The following is a 24,055-nucleotide window of genomic DNA, read 5'->3' as shown; positions in this document are numbered from 1 at the left end:
ACCACCTAATTTTCTTACATATTGCTTAACAACCAAGTTCAAATGTCTAATCTGTTGCCTGTTCTAATCTCAGTCTTATTAAAGTTCAGTTAAATTTACAAACTTTAACGAGTTTTAGTTTATTTTAGGCACTTAAGCAATTTAGACAGTTTGAAGAACTCAAATTTATTTAAAGGGGTGTCCAAAGGGCAACAAAAAAGTGGGCCCAAAACAGAGCCATGGGGTACCAAGACTCTGTTTTGGGTCAGTACCCAAAATTGCCAAAACTGCTTTTATAGAGGTGGTCAAACTTCTCGATGGCCTGTCAATTAAAGTGTTACTTCTCCTATCAGATCCTACGGAAGCAGCAAGGGTCACCTTGTGGACATTGTGTAATCTCTTGTGGGTTTTGATATATTTGAGGTGTACACTGAAAACTTGGTTTACTTTCTTTTAATTTGACTGAACATGAGCAGAGGTTAGTAGAGGCGTCCTACCTGATTTCGAAAGGGTCAGGTGACATCTGTCAGACAGAAGACTCCGCCTCCTGCAGCAGCAGCACATATGTAAACTACTTCAGCAAAAAGACTCAGTTCCTGTTTTGCAACCCTTGCTGTCTTGACTGCACAGTTGGAGGGTTTTGTTTTTGGAAGGCACCAACACAGGAGGATGTGGTCTTGGTATTTCCTACTGCCGGCCGACGTCTCTCAGCTGTGGCTGATCCGGGCTGATCTGGGACACTGATTAATGCAATTAGTGGTAAGAGTTATGCCTTTCTCAAATAATGTGATGTAAATTTTGCATCTCATCTGAAAATGAAGTGGTATGTTTTGTGTCATATACTGTCTAATTTGGATTTTCTAAGTTACATATATGATATTTTTAGTTTTCTTTTGTGCTGCCTCTTTACAGGAGAAACACGCCTTTTTTATGTAGCTAACGTCACATCTGCATAGTATTATTCAACCTCTGCATATTTCCTGTTCCTCTTATTAACCATGTACTAGTTTAACCAGGATGTCACACTTTTGTGTTTGCATTTAGTTTTGTTTTTTTTAGGCTTAACAATCAGTGTCTCTATGGACTAGTAAACTGCAGGTCTTTATGCCAGTTGGACAGTATCAGCATTAAGCCTAATGATTCTGGGCAGCAGTTGGCATTTTGTGACAGATCAGGCTTGCTCAAAAGTGCTGGACAGTGCTGCCTGACTTACAGTGGATCACCACCTGTTTCCTCAGCGGACAATGTAGCGTCTGCCTTAATAAAGTGGAACATTTCAGGTGCCTTTGAGGACAGAAGAGCTAAAACTAGAAAATATATTTAAAAATCTTTAACTTTGATGTCGAAATGCTGAGTGCATGTGGTCATTATAGAGGGCTGAAGAAGTTGTCTTTGAGTAATGAAGAAGATAAAACATAAACATTATACCCTAACCGGTAAAAAGTGTTTGGGGAAAAAAGACCTCATAAAATCCTAATAGAATGGTGTGTTGTTGTGGTCTTTAACCTTTCCCATAGGTTAAGTCTTTACAGTCTGATTTTACTGACAAGTACAATACATTAAAAAAATATGTTTTTGCTGTCAAGCAGATGCTACATTAACTAGAAGTTGTTAATTTGAAAATAGCGACAGTAGATATACTGTATGTACAGGGGTTGGACAATGAAACTGAAACACGTGGTTTTAGACAACAATAATTTATTAGTATGGTGTAGGGCCTCCTTTTGTCGCCAATACAGCATCAATTCGTCTTGGGAATGACATATACAGGTCCTTCTCAAAATATTAGCATATTGTGATAAAGTTCATTATTTTCCATAATGTCATGATGAAAATTTAACATTCATATATTTTAGATTCATTGCACACTAACTGAAATATTTCAGGTCTTTTATTGTCTTAAAACGGATTATTGTGGCATACAGCTCATGAAAACCCAAAATTCCTATCTCACAAAATTAGCATATTTCATCCGACCAATAAAAGTGTTTTTAATACAAAAAACGTCAACCTTCAAATAATCATGTACATTTATGCACTCAATACTTGGTCGGGAATCCTTTTGCAGAAATGACTGCTTCAATGCGGCGTGGCATGGAGGCAATCAGCCTGTGGCACTGCTGAGGTCTTATGGAGGCCCAGGATGCTTCGATAGCGGCCTTTAGCTCATCCAGAGTATTGGGTCTTGAGTCTCTCAACGTTCTCTTCACAATATCCCACAGATTCTCTATGGGGTTCAGGTCAGGAGAGTTGGCAGGCCAATTGAGCACAGTGATACCATGGTCAGTAAACCATTTACCAGTGGTTTTGGCACTGTGAGCAGGTGCCAGGTCGTGCTGAAAAATGAAATCTTCATCTCCATAAAGCTTTTCAGCAGATGGAAGCATGAAGTGCTCCAAAATCTCCTGATAGCTAGCTGCATTGACCCTGCCCTTGATAAAACACAGTGGACCAACACCAGCAGCTGACACGGCACCCCAGACCATCACTGACTGTGGGTACTTGACACTGGACTTCTGGCATTTTGGCATTTCCTTCTCCCCAGTCTTCCTCCAGACTCTGGCACCTTGATTTCCGAATGACATGCAGAATTTGCTTTCATCCGAAAAAAGTACTTTGGACCACTGAGCAACAGTCCAGTGCTGCTTCTCTGTAGCCCAGGTCAGGCGCTTCTGCCGCTGTTTCTGGTTCAAAAGTGGCTTGACCTGGGGAATGCGGCACCTGTAGCCCATTTCCTGCACACGCCTGTGCACGGTGGCTCTGGATGTTTCTACTCCAGACTCAGTCCACTGCTTCCGCAGGTCCCCCAAGGTCTGGAATTGGCCCTTCTCCACAATCTTCCTCAGGGTCCGGTCACCTCTTCTCGTTGTGCAGCGTTTTCTGTCACACTTTTTCCTTCCCACAGACTTCCCACTGAGGTGCCTTGATACAGCACTCTGGGAACAGCCTATTCGTTCAGAAATTTCTTTCTGTGTCTTACCCTCTTGCTTGAGGGTGTCAATAGTGGCCTTCTGGACAGCAGTCAGGTCGGCAGTCTTACCCATGATTGGGTTTTGAGTGATGAACCAGGCTGGGAGTTTTAAAGGCCTCAGGAATCTTTTGCAGGTGTTTAGAGTTAACTCGTTGATTCAGATGATTAGGTTCATAGCTCGTTTAGAGACCCTTTTAATGATATGCTAATTTTGTGAGATAGGAATTTTGGGTTTTCATGAGCTGTATGCCAAAATCATCCGTATTAAGACAATAAAAGACCTGAAATATTTCAGTTAGTGTGCAATGAATCTAAAATATATGAATGTTAAATTTTCATCATGACATTATGGAAAATAATGAACTTTATCACAATATGCTAATATTTTGAGAAGGACCTGTACAAGTCCTGCACAGTGGTCAGAGGGATTTTAAGCCATTCTTCTTGCAGGATAGTGGCCAGGTCACTACGTGATACTGGTGGAGGAAAACGTTTCCTGACTCGCTCCTCCAAAACACCCCAAAGTGGCTCAATAATATTTAGGTCTGGTGACTGTGCATTCCATGGGAGATGTTCAACTTCACTTTCATGTTCATCAAACCAATCTTTCACCAGTCTTGCTGTGTGTATTGGTGCATTGTCATCCTGATACACGGCACCGCCTTCAGGATACAATGTTTGAACCATTGGATGCACATGGTCCTCAAGAATGGTTCGGTAGTCCTTGGCAGTGACGCGCCCATCTAGCACAAGTATTGGACCAAGGGAATGCCATGATATAGCAGCCCAAACCATCACTGATCCACCCCCATGCTTCACTCTTGGCATGCAACAGTCTGGGTGGTACGCTTCTTTGGGGCTTCTCCACACCGTAACTCTCCCGGATGTGGGGAAAACAGTAAAGGTGGACTCATCAGAGAACAATACATGCTTCACATTGTCCACAACCCAAGATTTGCACTCCTTGCACCATTGAAACCGACGTTTGGCATTGGCATGAGTGACCAAAGGTTTGACTATAGCAGCCCGGCCGTGTATATTGACCCTGTGGAGCTCCTGACAGACAGTTCTGGTGGAAACAGGAGAGTTGAGGTGCACATTTAATTCTGCCGTGATTTGGGCAGCCGTGGTTTTATGTTTTTTGGATATAATCCGGGTTAGCACCCGAACATCCCTTTCAGACAGCTTCCTCTTGGGTCCACAGTTAATCCTGTTGGATGTGGTTCGTCCTTCTTGGTGGTATGCTGACATTACCCTGGATACCGTGGCTCTTGATACATTACAAAGACTTGTTGTCTTGGTCACAGATGCGCCAGCAAGTCGTGCACCAACAATTTGTCCTCTTTTGAACTCTGGTATGTCACCCATAATGTTGTGTGCATTTCAATATTTTGAGCAAAACTGTGCTCTTACCCTGCTAATTGAACCTTCACACTCTGCTCTTACTGATGCAATGTGCAATCAATGAAGACTGGCTACCAGGCTGGTCCAATTTAGCCATGAAACCTCCCACACTAAAATGACAGGTGTTTCAGTTTCATTGTCCAACCCCTGTACGTATGATGCAACATGAGGAATGGTTTGATATAACACAAGTTAAACAAATTTCCCAGTCTTAGGTACCTTATTTTGCTGATGACGTTACTAAACAACTTTCAATTTCAATGACGGCAAAAGTTTCAAATCCATCCTAGTCCATCATATTTCAAATACAGCTTCATGCTGCAAAATAACAACCAGATGTCCTCCCCATTGTGACCGCTAGATGACACCAGGTCGTTTGCAATGCGATGCTTAGCGCATGTCAGATGCACCAACAGTCACCATTGCTGTATTAGGAGTTAAAGTCGCCATTTCTAAATAATTTTTTCACACAGGATTTGCGGTCATGACGACAGTGAAGCAGACCGGTACGAATAAGGCATTATTAAGCTAGCACTCTTTTAAAGCTACAGTCAGCAAGCTGTTTTTTAAAAAATAAATTAGAGCATTTTTTTTTTTTTTTTTTACTTAAATCCTTGAGTAAATTCCCTACAAGATTATATATAACTTCAAATAAATTTAATTTATTTCAGTTTATTTGTATAGGGCCAATTGTACCCCCAGTACAATGACAATAAAGACTATTCTATTCCCAACACGTCATCTTAGGGCACAGGAAAACCCATTGAAACCAACAAACAGGTAATGAAATAAAAGACAAATCAAAGCACAAAAACAGAAGATCGATAAATACAAGACCTTTCACAGTTTAGGAGCTTCAACAATGAAAGCCTGATCACTTCTCGGTTCACATCGTCTCTTTAGAACCACTAAAAGCATCTGGTCCTGATGATCGGAGGGAATAGGATGGGACACATGGGTGCAGCAGTTTAGACTGATAAAGTAAATCAAGTTTCTAAAATTAATCCAGAAATAAACTGAGAAGTTGGAGAAATGTTCTCATGTTTACTTGTACCAGTTAAAAATCGAATGGTTGGCATTTTGCACCAGTTGTAGGCAAGCTGTGGAAGTTGCAGTAATTCCTATAAAGGGAACATAACAGGAATCAGGACGCCTGCTTTTTAAAAGTTTATCACTGTCTCCAGGTTGCTTTTGGACAGAAAAAGCTTAACTTTTGACAAACGTCACAACTAAAAAAAGCAAATTTCACCACAGAGTTTAATGGACTATGAAGTTTCAGGGTAGGATCCATTTTTACTCCCAAGCATCTAAAATTCCTCAGAATTTCTTCTTTAAGTCATCATCAGATTTCGTCATCCTCCACGTCAAACATGAAAGCTCATATAATCTTGTTTGTAACGTCAGGTCAGTTTTACTTTACCTCTGCAGGCCCAGCCCTGGCTATTTTAAATAGACATAACTATTCATAGTCATTTCAATTTTGAGCTTATAGGTTAATTTGAGGGAAGAGTTTTGGGGGCATCTAAAATGGAGTTGACCTTCTGTAAGATTAATTTCCATCGTAAGTGTGAGTCATTACCAACCTAATACAGACGGCTAATTTTAAGCAGAAAAAGTAGAAGTTGTGACGTTTGTTTTCCACCAGCTCATCTCCGGTTCACTCAGACAGAGTATCACTCACTAATGGGAAGTTTCGGCTTGTTTCAGTCCTGACATCTTCTCCCAAGCACTCAAACATTGGTTGAATCTCTCTGTGTATGAGCAAGCCTTTTATCTCGGGTTGGAGCTGTTTTGTCTCTGGAACGGAGCAACAATGATTATTGTTTACTGACAACGACAACAGCAGGAAGTTGGGTCAACTGACGGGACCATTTGGTTCGCCAGGAACAGAGGCAAACAGAAAGAACTTCCTCTTGGTTTGTCTTTTCTCATACACCTGTGGATGTTGGGATGATTTTGCAGACGATGGAGCAGAGCTCGTGCACTGAGGACCGTATCCAGCATAGCCTCGAGCGCTGCCTCTGTCACCTGGGAATCAACTCTCCCGACAAGCAGCTGTGGAATGGTAAGAATCCCAAACTACACTTGCTTTCACACTGATGCTATGAAACGAGAAGTATGACCAAGATGAAGAGCCTGGAGGAGGAAAAACATTTATATACTATGATAAGGCTAGCGTAAGATGTTGTGTGAAAACAATCAAATTCAGTTAAATATCCAACTAACCAACTGGAGGCTTGTTGTTGGGTTCCTAGACAAAATGGGAACTGAAAGTGGTGACACACCAGCAGAATCAAGCAACATTAGTTTTGAAATATCTAACGGAACAGTTTCATTCATAAAGTAATCAAGAATAGAAACTGGTGTGTGGATATCGGTGACATTCAGTGACATTCATCACTTCTTTTTTACATGAATTGTCAAATAAAGCTCTTTACAGATTTACATCAGAATGAAGCCTAAAAGGGAACTGTGCCTGAGTTCAGGTTGTGTGTTTTTGTCTTTCAAACCAGCTGGACTGTGCATAAGCCGCTGGTGTTTGGAGGAACTTGTGAAGAGGCATCCCCACAACTTCCTCATCCTTCTGCAAAAAATACTGCAAAAAACAAAGGAGGTGAAAAAAAACCACAACCAGCAATGCTGTCTCAAGTTGTAATGTCAAAGGTGAATGTCTGTTTTTATTTCAGATTTTGTATTGTTCTGCAGGTGCTGGTGGAGTGTCGGTATGAACTGGTGGTGCCCCTGACCCTCCTTTTCTCTGCAGCTCTTCTCAGAGTGAGTTTTAATCATTTGTGTGCAGAAAAGGAACACGTGACCAATTTCTTTTTTTGTGTTTGTTATGCATTAAATCAGCATTTTGTTTTATATCAAACAATTTCTTTCTGTCTTCTAGACCCCTTATTTAGCTCCAGGGTGCAGTGTGCTGCAGGAGGCCTATCTGTTGTTCCACCAGTTCCTGGCCTGGCCAGAGCCTTGTAGCTCTGCCTGCAAAAGTTTACTAATTGTCATTGACCAGGAGATTCGGGCACCAGGTTGTACAAACGTTTATATAAAGGTGTCAAAGAAAAGTATTTCCCCTCTAACAGATTTCCACTGGATTTGCTTCTTTGTCACAACCGTTTCAGATCCTTAAACCAATTTTAATACCAGACATAGAGAACCTGAGTAAATACAAAATGCCATTTTTAAATTATGGTTTCAATAATTTACTGAAGGATAAAAGCATGTGGAATCAAAAAATCTATAAAATAGAGCCAGTCTGTCAACATGAAGTAACAAAAACATAAAGCAGTTACCAACCTTCCCAAGAATGTTCAGCCTAACAAAATGATTTCAAAAGTACATCAAAGAACCAAGAACAACACCTAAAGCTCCGCAGGCCTCAATGGCCTCAGTTAAGGTCAGAGTTCATGATCCAAAATCAAGGAGCAGACAAAAATGGCCTCCATGGGAGAATTCCAAGGTAAAATTGCTGGAAAAACACATCTTTATGACTCCCAAGACTCCCAAAGTGGAACCTTTTGGAAAGTGTGTTACCTGTTTAATCTGGTGGAAAACTAACACACAATTTCAGAAACAGAACATCATGTTGACTGTCAAACATGGTGGTGGTAGTGTGAGGATCCTGAAGGGCAATGTGTTTGTGACCTTAAACTGAAATGCATCTGGGTTGTGCAGCAGGACAATGATTCAAAGCATACCAACCACCTCTGAATTGTTCTGACTGAATAAATGAAATGAAGTTATAGAACTGGCCTACAACAGTCTGGAGTTAAATCTGAATGAGTTGCTGCGTTATGGCTTTAAACATTCTAGTCGTGGTTTAAAAATCTTGCTGTGCGACTGAATTAAATCAATTCTGCAAAGAGGAGTGGGCCAAAATTCCTCCAGAGCGGTGTAAATCACAAATGCTTCATAGCAGTTGCTGTCGCCAAGGATGGTAAAACCAATAGGTTTAGTAAGATATTACTTTTTTCACACAGGGCCAGGGTGGTTCACATAGTTTTTATCTTAATAATTGAGATCATCATTTTAAAATATATTTTAAATATATAATATATTTTCTTTATATTTACTTACTTACTTTAACAAAGTTTGTGTCATTTAAAATACAATTTTACATGAGTTTTTGTTTGTGAGAGTCAAATTGCTCAGACAAACATAGGGTGTTCCATGGAGCTACAACGGACTCCCACTGGATATACTAGCCATTTTTCTTATAAATGCCCTTTCACTGTCATCTAGCAATAATTTTCTTTATCTAAATAAAAATTTTACAAAACAGCGTAGTTAGCCGCATTGAGCCATTAATAAAGAGTTACATTTTACTAGAATAGAATAGAAGCTGGAGAGCTGGCGCAAGCTCCAGCAAAACAATATCAAAGATGTTTGGTCAGGGATGAAGAAGATCACCGATTTCAAGAAGGACAATCAGACCAATGGAGGTCTGGACAGAGCCAATGAATTAAACACATTCTTTAATAGGTTCAGTTCAGAAACAAGCTCAGCATCCTCCCCTCTTGCTCTCAGCCAGACATCCCACCCTCCTTTGACCCACAGTTTCCTGTAACACCTCAAATGTTTTATCTTCAACCTCAGCCATGGACCCCTCTGGTTCTACATGTTTGCCTTCAGCCAAATAGTATATATGAGCTACAACTACATTTAATTTCCCTTTGGGATTAATAAAGTATTTTTGAATAGAATAGAATATTCCTTTATTTGTGTCTCAATAGGGAGGTTTGGTGAATCGGCAGCAAAGTGACAGGCAGATGGAAAACAGAAATACACCTATACATTGGTAATAAAAGGTTGTACAGTATGTATACCATACATACAAAGAAGAACTACACTAAAAAACCCTTCTATGCAATAATTATGATATTTTCACCTATTCAGAATGCTCTCTCCAAGTGTTTTCCATCATTTTTAGGCTTGAGGAAAAAAAATTAATTCATTATTGTTAAACATGAGCTTCACAAACTGTCAGGATCTGCCATTTTGGACTTTGTTTTGGTTTTTAGTGTGTTTTGATTGAGTAGTTTATTTAGGCTTGTTTACTGCTGTGTTGTGCTTAGTTTTGTTAGTTTCTTCCTCCTGGCTTTAGACCCCTTTTTGTTATGATTTAGTTGCTTGTTCCCCTTGTTCCCCTTAATATTAGTTGTTCATTCCCCAGCCTTGGTTTACAGTATACAGGTCCTTTTCAAAATATTAGCATATTGTGATAAAGTTCATTATTTTCCATAATGCCATGATGAAAATTTAACATTCATATATTTTAGATTCATTGAACACTAACTGAAATATTTCAGGTCTTTTATTGTCTTAATACGGATGATTTTGGCATACAGCTCATGAAAACCCAAAATTCCTATCTCACAAAATTAGCATATATCATTAAAAGGGTCTCTAAACGAGCTATGAACCTAATCATCTGAATCAACGAGTTAACTCTAAACACCTGCAAAAGATTCCTGAGGCCTTTAAAACTCCCAGCCTGGTTCATCACTCAAAACCCCAATCATGGGTAAGACTGCCGACCTGACTGCTGTCCAGAAGGCCACTATTAACATCCTCAAGCAAGAGGGTAAGACACAGAAAGAAATTTCTGAACAAATAGGCTGTTCCCAGAGTGCTGTATCAAGGCACCTCAGTGGGAAGTCTGTGGGAAGGAAAAAGTGTGACAGAAAACGCTGCACAACGAGAAGAGGTGACCGGACCCTGAGGAAGATTGTGGAGAAGGGCCGATTCCAGACCTTGGGGGACCTGTGGAAGCAGTGGACTGAGTCTGGAGTAGAAACATCCAGAGCCACCGTGCACAGGCGTGTGCAGGAAATGGGCTACAGGTGCCGCATTCCCCAGGTCAAGCCACTTTTGAACCAGACACAGCAGCAGAAGCGCCTGACCTGGGCTACATAGAAGCAGCAATGGACTGTTGCTCAGTGGTCCAAAGTACTTTTTTCAGATGAAAGCAAATTCTGCATGTCATTCGGAAATCAAGGTGCCAGAGTCTGGAGGAAGACTGGGGAGAAGGAAATGCCAAAATGCCAGAAGTCCAGTGTCAAGTACCCACAGTCAGTGATGGTCTGGGGTGCCGTGTCAGCTGCTGGTGTTTGTCCACTGTGTTTATCAAGGGCAGGGTCAATGCAGCTAGCTATCAGGAGATTTTGGAGCACTTCATGCTTCCATCTGCTGAAAAGCTTTATGGAGATGATTTCATTTTTCAGCACGACCTGGCACCTGCTCACAGTGCCAAAACCACTGGTAAATGGTTTACTGACCATGGTATCACTGTGCTCAATTGGCCTTCCAATTCTCCTGACCTGAACCCCATAGAGAATCTGTGGGATATTATGAAGAGAACGTTGAGAGACTCAAGACCCAACACTCTGGATGAGCTAAAGGCCGCTATCCAAGCATCCTGGGCCTCCATAAGACCTCAGCAGTGCCACAGGCTAATTGCCTCCATGCCACGCCGCATTGAAGCAGTCATTTCTGCAAAAGGATTCCCGACCAAGTATTGAGTGCATAACTGTACATGATTATTTGAAGGTTGATGTTTTTTGTATTAAAAACACTTTTCTTTTATTGGTCGGATGAAATATGCTAATTGTGTGAGATAGGAATTTTGGGTTTTCATGAGCTGTATGCCAAAATCATCCGTATTAAGACAATAAAAGACCTGAAAAATTTCAGTTAGTGTGCAATGAATCTAAAATATATGAATGTTAAATTTTCATCATGACATTATGGAAAATAATGAACTTTATCACAATATGCTAATATTTTGAGAAGGACCTGTAGTTCCCTCTCGGTTAGTTTTTATAGTAATAGTTCTCACTGCAAGCTGGTCCGACCTGAAACCACTCTATGACACAACAGTTTTTCACATGTCCACACAGGTGGACAACTATGAGGGGTCAATGTAACATAAATCAACTTGAAATGAATTGAAGGTGTGAAATACTGAACATGGTAAAATTGAGTTCCGTAAAAACCAACATGTGATTAATTTCTTCTCTGTAAAAATTAGAATCTGTGAATTTGGAGGTCATTAAAATGATAACATGGTAAATATTAATGTTATAAATATTAAGGTTATCAAATTCAACGTTTTCTGTTTTCATTCACTGCCTTGATTTTAGCGCTTCCATTTTTACCATTTCAGTTTTATCATTCATCACGTTCACGGTGTAATTTTAGTTACTTCCTGTAGATCCGAATACAGCAGCCGCCCCTGCGCAGCGGCGGAGTACTTGTAGTCCACAGCCATTTTCAACAGTACGGCAGTGATATCGATAGCCACGGGGTGGAGCTGCGGGGGGGAGCCACGGGGAGTCACACGCAAAGAGCGCCCAGGTTGAGACTCCAGACCCTAGTTGAGGCAGTAGCCTATTATTCAAAAGAGTCCAATATACATACAAGAGTAAAACTTTTCAAAGGTTTATTTCCAGGGAAACAAGGAAAAAGACAATGACAAATGGAGTGATAACGAATCTGGGAGACTCACCCACTCCTCCAGCTTCATAAAATGGCTCCTCCGTGTGTCTTCGCTCCAACCAATCAGCATCAAGTCTGCAGTAATCCTCAGCCAATGATCCTTCAAGGCTCCGCATTTAAAGTCTCCCATTCAGCTGTCAGCCGAACTTTGACCCTCCTCCACCCCATCGCCTCCATCGATTCTCAGCTTCTCCAGTTCTCTTATCATCAGGCCTCCTCTCCTTCACCAGTATCGGATCCTGGGGGGAAGACAATTCTAAGTCTAACTCTAATACGTTCATTCAAGTTCATGTCCTTCTCAGTATTCAAACTTCTCTAATTGCATTTCGTGTTTCTTATTGTGAGTCTCTACAGGAGACTATCTAAAGACTCTTAAAGGAACGACTCTTAACCAGTTTCTAACTTTTAGCTCTTTTTAATCTAAGTTAAGACAGAGGAATGATTACAGAAATCAGCGCTGAGGTTCCCGTCTCGGACCGTTGCCGTCTGTGTAAGCATGACGAAGAGCCACAATAGAAGGTCACATGTAGTTTTATATCTGGCACTCCAATGCAACGGATGTTCCCTCCCTCAGTGATTATCAGTAGACTATGTGTCACCATTGTGGTGTCTATCTGTTAGATTGTGTAGTAGCAGGTGTCCATCCTTAATCTAAGTGTGCTGTAGGTTTCTAATCAACCCAGTTATACCGGCTGCTCCACTATCTACCCCAGTGCCCCAGCTTCAGGTCATTTATGACAAACCTTGGGCCATTTATCCTTGTACTGTGTGTCGATGAGCTTTCTTATCCTATTGTAACAAAAGGGAAACATTAGAACTGCTACGAGCATAATAATAAAGGTTACTCCTAACAGTAGAAAGCCATAACATTTCCTAACTTGTTGATTGTTTCCTTTTGACTTGGTCTAGCTAATTTCTTTGTGTATTTTCAGCAGCACGAACCAAATATGAGTCACTCTTTCCTACGTTATTAGGCAAAGTTTAATAAAAGACTGCGCCTGAGCCTGCTTTTGAGCAAATGTCAGTGGATGCAATTTTATTTAAAGGCCTCACATCAGTGAAAATTGTGCACAAAAAAGTCTATCTGCATCAACTGCTTGTGTTGATGGGCCAAAAATGTACCATTCCTGAACTTTGGTTAAAGGCCACACAAAATCATTTGGAGGGCCGCAAATGGCCACCAGGCCACACTTTGGGCACACCTGTTTTAACCGCCTCTCTGTAGAGATTCTGTCTAATCAATCTCTCGTTCAGCTCTTTATCTTGACACGTCCAGCCCTCACTGCTTCTTCTTGTTAAACTGTGTACTTGACCAAAAATAAGAAAATTATTGATAATCCTCGATTACCTCCACCGCTTTTATATATAGTATGTTTCCATCTAAAGTACAAAATTAACTTTACTATGAAATAAATATTGAGTTCGGGAGTCTAAGCTATAAAAACGTTTACTGTGCTACATTCCTGTTGAACAGTGTTCACCCACTGTTGTTCATACTTCATTGCCTTTTTATTGCAGGTATTTCATTTCAACGATTGGTAAGGACGGAGCAGGCAATTTCCCCTGATGTCAACTGCTCTAAAACCATGTAAGTACCTAATTCAAGTTCCTAGAAGTGAACAATAGATTACACATTAAAAATGGATACATCTTACGTAAAAGTGAATCACTGTCTTCATCAGAATGGTGCTGTTGGTGAGCCCAGGTGGTGATGTCCCTCAGGAGGTCCAGTTGGCCTCTGAGCAGCTCAGTACCATCAATTACTCCAACAGAAACGTCATTACAACTCTTATCCTGCACAGTTTTCAGGCTGCTTTTGGTAACAAACTGGACCTGCAGGCTCTCCACGCTGCTCTGCAGGTAAATAGCAAACATTATAGATCACATTTTAGTTGTAGTACCACTTTGTTCTTGTCTTTTTTAAATAATATCCTTCTTTATTTAACATCAGGAAAAAGAGTTATATGAGCTGGAACAGCTTTTGGAGACCATAACTGGCAGCATGGAGACAGCGACCTCTGTGCCAAATAATACGACTGCTAGGGAGGGTCTACTCCACAGCTTGGAGAAGCTCAGAGAAAGTCTTGCTGTCCCTTCTAGGGATGGTTGCTCAGAGACTGGTAAGGCACAGAACACCGGAGACAAACCCCATATAATGTGCCTTCCAAAAGTATTCATAGCCCTAGGACTTTCCCAGATTTGTCAAGTTGCAGCCACAAGCTTTAATGTATATAGATTTTCACGTGGTTAAGTCAAATGGTTTGTGAAACGTTTTACAAATACAAAACTTTAGCGTGCAATTGCATTCAGACCCCTGAGTCAGAACCACTTTTCACTGCAGTTACAACACCATTTCTTTTGAGGTATGCCTCTACCAGCTTTGCACATTTAGTGACTAATACTTTTGACCATTCCTCTTTCCAAAATAGCTCAATCTCAGTCAGACTGGATGAAGAGCGCTTGTGACCACCAAGTCTTGCCACAGTTTTTAAAAGGATTTAGATTAGGCTTGAACTGGGCTGTAGCTGAATGTTTAGGGTTGTCCTGATGCCAGTCATCAAAGCTTGGGATATTACTTTAGTATTTACACCTGCCTAAAACGTCTTCACAACTTTCTCCCTGACCGGACCAAACAGCTAAGGCCTGTTTGGTCAGGCCTTCAATGAAGGCCTTAGTTAAGGTCCTCATTGAACAGCTTGGTTTATACTGAGATTAAATTACACAAAATAGACTGTGTTTACTAAGTAAGTGACTCATGTAGGCAGTTGATTACACTGGGTTTATTAGATTAGGGGTATCAGAGTAAGGGGGGGGGGGGGGGCAAATTTCCATGAATAGTGTTCATTTCAAATATTTATTTGTAAATACAAAATTAAACTATCTTCATATTTTTACTCTACCCCATACTGGTCTATTAGATATAATCCTGTTAAAATATATTTTGGTTTGTGATACTTAATGGAGTAAGAATAAAATGATAACATTCATGTTCTTATTTTTTGTTTGATCTACGCATCTCCTTCTTATTTTAGGATCTGTTGAAATCCTAACGCTGCCCTTTCCCAAATGTCACACATGTTTATGGGAGGACGATAACTTTGGTAATTTGAAAACAATTCATCTACCATTAGCTGCTGTGCAACAGTATCATATCTCCAACTCTTATTCCACTCTTCTCGTTCATGTAGAGGTCCTGAAAGACCTTCTTGCAGTTGATTCTGACCTGGATTCCCCTCCAGAGTGTTTCCCCAAAATATGTGAGGATGATACTATTGACACTAGCATTGATGAAGAAGACGAGCTGGACTCAAACAAACTGGATGATCAGATTCAAAGCCATCGGATTTCCACCACCTCGTCTTCCTCGAGGGACTCTTCGTTTTCAGGTTACTCTCTTTCCTCCAGCTGGTCTGTGCCGTCTGCTTCATCAGGAGTGGAAAGCGACTTCAGTGAGGACACAGCGCATGAGGAGACTGAGGAAGGACAAGGCACCCATCCGAAGGTTAGAAAGAAGCCCAAGAAAAAGTCTAAATCCCTCTTGGGTTTGGAGCGTCTCTCCTTGATCTTCAAGACACCCCACAGTCCAAGCACTTGCCGCCGTGTCCAGAGCATGGGCTACAATGGTGACATCACCAAAGACTACCTAATGACAGGGGCCCAGCTCAAACATTCAGGGACTCCCATGAGACATCCTCATCTGAATGTGTCCGTCACAGCTCCAGTAGATCCTTCCTCTCCCCGGAGGCACATCTGCGTTCGCAGGAGGCCGATCCTGAGCTGCGATGAGGGGAATGAGCCAGAAGTGCCGACTGTCGTCAAGGTGGTTGCATTCGGAGGTGACAGAGAGGCTGGGAGGCTTGCTCGGGCATACAGTGATCTGCAGCAGAAAGAGAGAAGGTGTCCCCAACTCACTAAGACATGCAAACTGCAGTTTTACTTTGTTCCCATCAAGAAGAGAGCTACAAGTCCAGGAGGAGGTCACACGCCAACAGAAGGACAGGTACTGCAGCGTCTCCACACATGTAATATAATTATCCAAGAGATTTAGGTCATTTATTTCAGTAAAATCTTTACGGAATTTTACTTCACATTTCTTTATTGTGACAGGAATTAAATGGCCAGGAAGTGGAGGACAGTACAACAGATATAGCAGAGATGTTGGGCCTGATAGATCCCTGGTATGAGCGCAATGTCCTCAATCTGCTCAGCTTGTCCTCTGAAGTGCTCTGTGAGGTAAATTACTGTGAGGTATTATTTTACAGTAGGCAATATAAGTCAATGTTTTTTTTGTTTTTTTTAAATAAAGATTTTTTAGAACAAGAAACAAATCTAGCTATTAAATCCTAATCATTGTTTTTGTTTTTTTTTATTTAGACACCACAGACAAAACGGGTATGGCTAAATTAAAGTAGCTGTCACAAATGCTGCATCTTTTGCACAGTGCCAACTACATTTATGGACCACCACTCATAAAAATATGTAAAATTCATGAGTAATCCATAACTTTTTGTTTTCCTCACTGAGAACACCTGAATGGTTAGCCATATTTATCTTGCCACCATGATGAAGGTAAAAAAAAAAAAAAAAAAAAAAAAAAAAAATGAATAAAACATTTCCAAAGCTCACTATTAATAATCAGTGGAAAAATCTTTATTGGCATTACAACATTCAAACCCTACTTATAAATGTTATTGCTTGTATTTTAACAATTTATCTTTAAAGGGTTTTAGGTTTTTGATCTTGGAAGGCCTCTTTGCCATCACCTTAACCTTTGGCTCCCTCTACAGATTCTCTATCAGATTCAAGTCAGAACTCTGGCTGGGCCACTCCAAATCATTAATATTACTTTCAGTTAGAAAAAACCTATTGGTAAAGTTAAACAAACACTTTATCCTGAAATCCACTAAGAAATCCTTAATTCTAGACTTTACTGACCTTCAAGAGACACACCACTCAACTCATTAACTGTAGCTTTAAAACAATGTTGCCTTCATAACAATGATGGGTAGCACTCCTTTCCATGCCATGACGTGAAATATCTCAAGACAGCTGAATTTTAAAATCATAGTAGGCTTCTTTAGGCAAGCTGCTTGGAAGTGCATGGCAACCGATGGGGGAGGGGCAGCACTGTTTCTCTATCGTCCATCCGGTATGAGAAAAACAAAATCTATGTCCATTTCCTGTGGCAGCTGATAAAGAGATCTTTAAACCAAAGAATATTGAAAAAGTTAAGTTAAGATTTATAATGATTATATTCACAGTCTTTAAAATCTGCCCATGCCTCCTGGAAATTAACTTGGTAATGGAATACATATAAAAAGGCAGCTTTTCTGGTCAAGCATTAATGATTGTGTATCAGTGTGCACATGATACCCCTGCTGTAGTTTATTAACTTCCCATGACTCAGGCTGCTCCCAAGGACGATGATGTCTCCACCAGCACTGGCAGCATGGAGCATCGTCTTCCCCTGTTGGCTGACTTGGTTCTCTATTACTGCAGACATGCAGATCAGCCAATTCTGGTGCAGCTCTACCAGGCTGAGGTCAGAGGATCATCTCACACGGCAACATGTACAGGACATGTCCACCCGCTCCCAGTGTAAAATATTCTGGTTCCTTCCTTTGCACAGCTGACCCTGGCAGGGGGAGAGAAGAGAAAGGAAGTGTTCATTCATTCCTTGGAGCTGGGACACACAGCTGGAGCCAGAGCTGTTAAGGCCATGGGTTAGTCACACTCTGCAAAACATACACAGACAAAAAGCAACACATACACATATGTGCATGTGAATTCATATGTGATGTATTGTTTCTGAAGGGGCTGCGAGCAAAAGGTTGGGAATGGATGAAGAGCGGGAGGCTGTTCCTCTCACACTGAGTGTGGCCTACAAAAAGGTATTGTTCCTTTACGTTGACTTCCTGCTTTAGAAACAATAGTACACATTTCTATTTCTACCAGCCCCAGCTAATCCTAACTGTTTCCTGTTTGACATGAGTACAGGTGGCCGTCAGTGGGAGGAGTAGGTGGATCCACCAAGATGTCGTCTGCACGTCGATTAACCTTCAAAAAACCTGCAGCAATTCAGAGCAGCTGGGTCAGTGCTCTATTGCCATACCCCAGCTCTGCAGCTTCACCTTTTAAATAAAGTGCTTTAACTTCATTTTCTACTTTTGTTTGTGTTTTGCTCCTTTATCCAGATTCTATGGAAGGCCTGCAGCTGACCTTGACAGAGGTTCTGAAGAAGCAGAACTCCAAATCTAAAAAGGGTTATAACCAGGTAAAGGGTAGTTTAAATGTACTAATGCTTACACACAACTTCCCATTTTAAAGCTACAACCCTGGCTTTTCTGTAAAACCAATCAAACTCAGTTCCGAACCAGTTTAATACCTATAGAACTATGTGTAATGATCCACTTTTCTATCTGTTATTCTATTTTATTGTAGATCATGATTTAATCAAGATTAAATCTACCCTCCAAGACAAGCTTCCATGCCTCTAATGACATCACATAAGGCATGAGGCAACTGATCGTAGTTCTTTTGAGTTATTTCATCTGTATTTTTCCTGCTTTTTTCCTCTATATTTACATGTTTGTAATCAATTTCCTCCCTAAAAGGTGTTTACTTGCACACTGAATGGCTGCAGCAAAACGTTTAAGCCATCGCACCAAGCAGTTTTTTGTTGAATAGACAAAGAAAAGACGATGGTGCCTTCTGGTCTAAATAATGTAAAATCATGGTTGAAAAGTTAAGAACAAAAAGACGTCATTGATTTAAAAATGTGGTTTAAAGTGGGTTTGAATTGATCAACCAAGCCTGACATTTAACATTTACCATTAGGCTAAATTTGGATGGTACCAATTGGCTGAAAACTCAGATTCTTTCCATAATTGTTTTATGTAAATAATACCAAGGGCTCATCAACTTGACATTGTCATAAAACAAATTGACTTGCATCAAGATTATGGTCTGGTTGGTACTTTACATTAAGTTGATTTTTAAGTCTCAACAATGTTTCCTGCAGAGCAGACATCAAATGATCAGTTAGCCACACCATGTAAATATCTGCAATTTATACCTGTCAGTTTTTGCTGGACTAAAGTGCAGGCAAGAGTTTGGGAGACACATGGTGAACTGAATATTTAATAATAGAATCTGGTGAACTTACAGCCGAGGTCATGGAACACAGGCAGGGTATCAGACATTGAGCAGGTAGTAACCAGGAGGAACCAGTGAAGAATAATAAAACCAGGGAGTATAAGTACTGAGGAAGGGTGGAGAATAGACCAATGAACACAGGGTGCTAATCAGAGGGGAATCAGGAGCAGCTGGTGGAAAAGAACATGCAGGCAACAGATAAGGGGTGGCTAATTGACACAAATGAGCAAGGAATCCAGGAAAATAACCAAAACAGAAAGAAATAAGTAAACAATAGAACTAACTTAAAGAACATAAACAGGGAGGAACAGATCTACAAGAAAACACAAACAAAAACATCTAACACAGGAATCCCACAACGTAATCTAAACACAAGAATGAATGATGATTCTAATAAACATGAATGAACTGAAATAATAGCAAGCCAAAGTAGAGAAAGCAGACAAGGAGCTCAAAACCTAACAGAGGCAGATCATGACAATACATGGCATCATTATTTTTGCAGTTTTTACACTAAAGGGAGGAAGTGAGAAAGAGACAAGCTGTTCAGAAAATGCCATGCATGTCTGCCCTACTGACCAGTCACATTTTGACTTGTGATTCAAATACAGTTTGATATTAACTTGTTTTATTACTGGCAAATATACACAGAAAGGAAAAGATCAACTAGAAAGATGAGAAGGTTGGTTTGAGGTAAAGTTCTGAAGTAGATCATTGTCTTCGTCATCAATTCATCCACATCATCCACAATTTCATCCAGCATGGTTTGGGGGTCTTCAGAGTGCAACTCTAGCTCAAACAGCTGAACAGTTCAGTTACCACGCCTCTTGTGATGTCATCAACCCAAATACAAACAAAATGGAATTAGCACTTTCTTTCTTCAATTCAGTTTTTATAATCCTTTTATTTTGTAAAATCATGTTGTGGAAATTCATACTCCATTACCCGGTTGCACTTTTATTGTTGTTATGCATTTATTGGTGAAACTTCAATACATCTCTGGATAGTTTCTTTAAAAAACAGACTGACTCTTGTGTTTGGAGCAGATCTTGGTATCAGAAATAAAGGTGGACAAGGTGCACATGAGTGCTCAAGGGGATGGGACAACGTTTGCTGTTTGTCTGGATCAAGACAAAAAGACATTCATTCAAAGAGTCAAAAGGTAACAGTTCATAATTTTTCATGGGAAAAGAATAATATTTTATTATTGCACCTTGACAGCCAACTTAAAAAAAATAAAGCTATAAATGCATTTTAAATTTTGTGTATTTCAGAAACATGTATTATATGAAACTCAGCATGGATGCATTGAGGTATAAACTGGCAGTAACTCTGTGTGTTGTCTTTAGGTGTGAGGTGTCCCTGTGCAGCAAACCAGGCAGCAGTTCGGATTGGAGGACCTACAAAACACTACCGGGCCAAATCCAACCCTTGCACCCGACATACTGCTCTCTGCTCTGCCTTCCCATCACCTCTTTCTCTGCCTCGTGTCAGTGACCCATCTGACACAGCACTGTCGAAGGATCCAGGATGTATAGAATAGAACACAATGAGTGGGAAAATAAAGTAAGGACAGAGAACAGAAATTAACATTTCATTTCAAGAAACAGGTGATTATTTATTATACGTTTAACCAGTAGTGAAAGTAATTTTAAATTCCAGCTGGTACTTAGGGGCGGAGCTAGAGGGGGGGCTGGGGAGGCACTGGGGGCATATATGCATGTGTGTATATATATTTATATATATATATATGTATATGAATATGTGTGTGTGTGTTGTTGCTCTCATCTGTGGCCCTCTCGAGATCTCTCTCAGCAAGTCCAAACTCAAACTAATTAAAATGTATCAATATTTTACTTTACTGTAGGCTGTCTGTATAAGGCAGAAATTAGAATCTTGACAATGTAGAATATATATATATATATATATTTATATATATTCAGTTTCCGTCTTTCCTTTTGAACAAATCAATTATTGTTCTCTGCATTGTGGTCAAGTTTTGATTTCATTAAAATTAAAAATTTGACAGTTCGGTTGTTTTCACGCTTTTTATTTAAAAGTCTGTGGATGCTTAGTGATTTATTGTTCATCCTGTCGTAACGCACCGATCTCCTTGGCAACCACTCTGTTTTGGAGGTAAGCGCGCATGCTCTCTCGTGTAGTGTATGTAAAATCTCTGGTCATAAGTGGTGTTTTCGAGCTTTACTGTGTTGTAATTCAGCAAAATAACATGAAATACAACTAGTTAGTCTCCCTTTGCTTTTAACTGGGGTATTTAGCAGCGAGCAGACAGACATTAAACGTAGCGGTGCTCGTTTTAAAGGCTGGCCGTTCACTAAAGCCTCGAGCTCCGAGGAGAGAGAAGCAAAGCAAGAGCATTGAGGCTCCATCATAGCAGAACAGTTCAGAAACTATTTGGAATGAGGGGAAATATAGCTATATTTATGTTTTAGACGGCCTATTGGTAGTGGATCTGATCTTTGTGTGCTCGTGAATTTTTGCAGCCGTAACTGGTTCTGGATGACAGCAGACAGCCATTCTTCCCTCTTCCCGGTACTGCGTACCGGCACAGAATCTTTTAGTGGTACGCAGTACCGGACCGTACCGGCTCACTTTCATCTCTGCGTTTAACCCTAAAAAATACATTTTGTGTTGTTGATAGGTACATAAAAATATTTACCATTTTCTGTTAAACATTTGTTTTGATTGAGAAAAAAGAAACATTTTTTTTTTTGTGTTTTTCACTGTCTTGGGACAATAATTTCTAAAATATTTTGTGCTCAAAAAGCATGTTTTTAAATACCTAAACTGAGGTAGACACACATGTCTTGGTCATGTTAATATTTCCAACGTTTTCGTAGATGTAGTAATTTTATTCAAAGCAACTCAGATGAAGAGGACACTGAACAACATCCTTTTTTTTGGGTCACTAATGTTTCTTCATGTGGTACAACAATCACACATCCAGCCTGAAGTACACACACACTTATCATGGGTATGAATGCCAGAATAATGTTGGGCTTTTGATTATTCATTTTCAAAGGACAGCATACAGCATGATTTAGGTTACACGTTTACATTTATTGTGATTTTTTTATTGTAGTTTTGGCCATGGCTAAGTTTAAAGTTGAAGAGTTTAGATTAGACAATATTCAATTCCTCTTGTGCAATGAACCATTAACACTGGAAGCAGGTAAGCCCCATGGCATGGTGCTGCCACTACCATGCTTACTTGTTAAAACAGTTTCAAAACCTAATCCTGAGCCCTGCAAACATAGTTCCTGTAATTTTAACCAAGATGTTCAATCTTTGCCAAGTTTAAAAGGCAAATATTAAGGAAATGTGTGTAAACTTCCAAGTTTAATTCTCTCTCTCATCACTCAAGCATTTATCAAATAAATAGAACTTTATTTCATCTTTAGTTCATTTTAAATGACATAAAACAGGAAAAGTTCAATTTGATTTGATGTCAGACTGAAGAAAAACAGGTTGTGTGTTTTTGTGCAGTGTGTGTGAAGATCTGATTTTAAGTATGAATCTGCAAGTATTTTTCCGCCTAATTTTTGTGTTTAATAATCATTGAAGCTGACTGTTGTATAATTATAGTTCAAATATGTATTTAAAACCCAAAATTACTATGGTATTCCTGTATGACGATACTAACTTACCAGCTGTACTGAATTTCACTAATTTGCCATCATTCATAAAAACTGACTACCTGAGTACAATTATTATATGTATATCAAGTAAGCTATTTATTTTCATGTGAAACTAATGAAATGATGTAATCATAGAATCTTATATTTTATTAATTCTTATTTGATTCTCAACTCAAATAAAACCATACCTATCACTTTTGTCCCCCTTTTCTGTTTACAGTCAATACCTGTTCCAGACAATTCCATACATTTGCTTGTTTACTTTACATGATAAATAAAACCTTCAGCTATTTGTCTTTTCTCCTCACGCGAGTACAATTGGCGGAAAATCTCACCAAACCGTTATGAAATTTTTTTGCCTTTTGAAGACATAGCAAAACTAAAGACATTGCAGCTATTTACAGTTTTATGGTATTTACATAATAGATGTGCATGATTTTACCAGTGTACTTAAACAATGCAGTGAAGCACATAAAACTCTAGCAGAGCTACAATAAAATCATTTAGATCAAAGAATAGTCATGTGTTTAAAAACTATGTATCGTTTCCCGTCCGCTTAACAATGCTGCACTACATTGTGTTGGTTTATCACATAAAATCCCCAAAAAATACAGTGACGTTTCTGGATGTACGCTCACTGTAAAGTTCACTGTTGCAAGGCACAGATGATTCTCTGTCTTGCTCCATCATTAGTGTTCATCGTCTAGTTTTATAAGGATGTCCAAAATACTGACTTGTTGCATGTCATTACTAATGGCAAGCGTATTTGCTAAATCCTCTAATTTGCTATTTGGTCAATAAACCATCACTGATGTATGAAGATGTAGCCTCTCTGTGAAAAAGAATTATATTTACCAAACCTTGAAACTTGTTTTAGTACAATTTATAGCGGAAAAACGTATCTATTTTATACAATTTTGTCTTTAGTTCAGTGTTCGCGATCTATTTACAAGAATGGAAATTAAAGCTAGTGTAAGAATTGTGAGCTTTACTTGCCACTACTAATTTTAACACGACAGTAAATCATTCTCCTTCATATAATAATTATTTTTACCATATTCCGTGTTTAATGTGGTGTTTAACATTATCAGAAGTATTTCTACATCTACAGGTCCTTCTCAAAATATTAGCATATTGTGATGAAGTTCATTATTTTCCATAATGTCATGATGAAAATTTAACATTCATATATTTTAGATTCATTGCACACTAACTGAAATATTTCAGGTCTTTTATTGTCTTAATACGGATGATTTTGGCATACAGCTCATAAAAACCCAAAATTCCTATCTCACAAAATTAGCATATCATTAAAAGGGTCTCTAAACGAGCTATGAACCTAATCATCTGAATCAACGAGTTAACTCTAAACACCTGCAAAAGATTC

General features: G+C 39.6%; 2 protein-coding genes and 1 long non-coding RNA gene across 4 annotated transcripts in view; 1 reads left to right on the top strand and 2 right to left on the bottom strand.

The window, feature by feature from the left end:
- The window catches only part of LOC124862766 (netrin-1-like), a 64,070-nt gene extending 63,458 nt beyond the window's left edge, over nt 1-612 (bottom strand). The window contains exon 1 of one of the 2 annotated variants that reach the window (XM_047356882.1): nt 477-612. The gene's annotated coding sequence lies outside the window, so the exon portion shown is untranslated. The remainder of the gene's footprint in view (nt 1-476) is intronic. The other variant, XM_047356883.1, reaches the window with a different exon arrangement.
- LOC124862760 (phosphoinositide 3-kinase regulatory subunit 5-like) lies at nt 603-20,704 on the top strand. Its single transcript, XM_047356871.1, has 18 exons — nt 603-738; nt 6,317-6,419; nt 6,868-6,968; nt 7,061-7,129; nt 7,248-7,386; nt 13,373-13,442; nt 13,537-13,714; nt 13,806-13,974; nt 14,887-14,955; nt 15,043-15,854; nt 15,962-16,087; nt 17,262-17,396; nt 17,484-17,577; nt 17,669-17,745; nt 17,852-17,945; nt 18,049-18,128; nt 20,056-20,171; nt 20,359-20,704. The coding sequence occupies exons 1-18, from the start codon at nt 727-729 to the stop codon at nt 20,504-20,506; spliced, it is 2,592 nt and encodes an 863-aa protein (XP_047212827.1). The 5' UTR covers nt 603-726; the 3' UTR covers nt 20,507-20,704.
- On the bottom strand, nt 16,483-20,041 carry LOC124862783. Its single transcript, XR_007036999.1, has 3 exons — nt 19,020-20,041; nt 17,228-17,489; nt 16,483-17,056 (listed from the first exon to the last, which is right to left on the bottom strand). It is a non-coding gene; the product is annotated as an uncharacterized LOC124862783 (long non-coding RNA).
- Nucleotides 20,705-24,055: the final 3,351 nt, after the last annotated feature.

Source organism: Girardinichthys multiradiatus, chromosome X (genome assembly GCF_021462225.1).
Source record: "Girardinichthys multiradiatus isolate DD_20200921_A chromosome X, DD_fGirMul_XY1, whole genome shotgun sequence".
Taxonomy (NCBI): Eukaryota; Metazoa; Chordata; class Actinopteri; order Cyprinodontiformes; family Goodeidae; genus Girardinichthys; species Girardinichthys multiradiatus.
The sequence above is the reverse complement of the archived record's forward strand: the minus strand, read 5'-3'. Positions and strand labels throughout refer to the sequence as shown.

Coding starts and splice junctions, on each gene's coding strand:
- LOC124862760 (XM_047356871.1), top strand. Junction 16,088..17,261: donor CCTCTGAAGTGCTCTGTGAG/GTAAATTACTGT, acceptor CCCATGACTCAG/GCTGCTCCCAAGGACGATGA. Junction 20,172..20,358: donor TTCATTCAAAGAGTCAAAAG/GTAACAGTTCAT, acceptor TGTTGTCTTTAG/GTGTGAGGTGTCCCTGTGCA.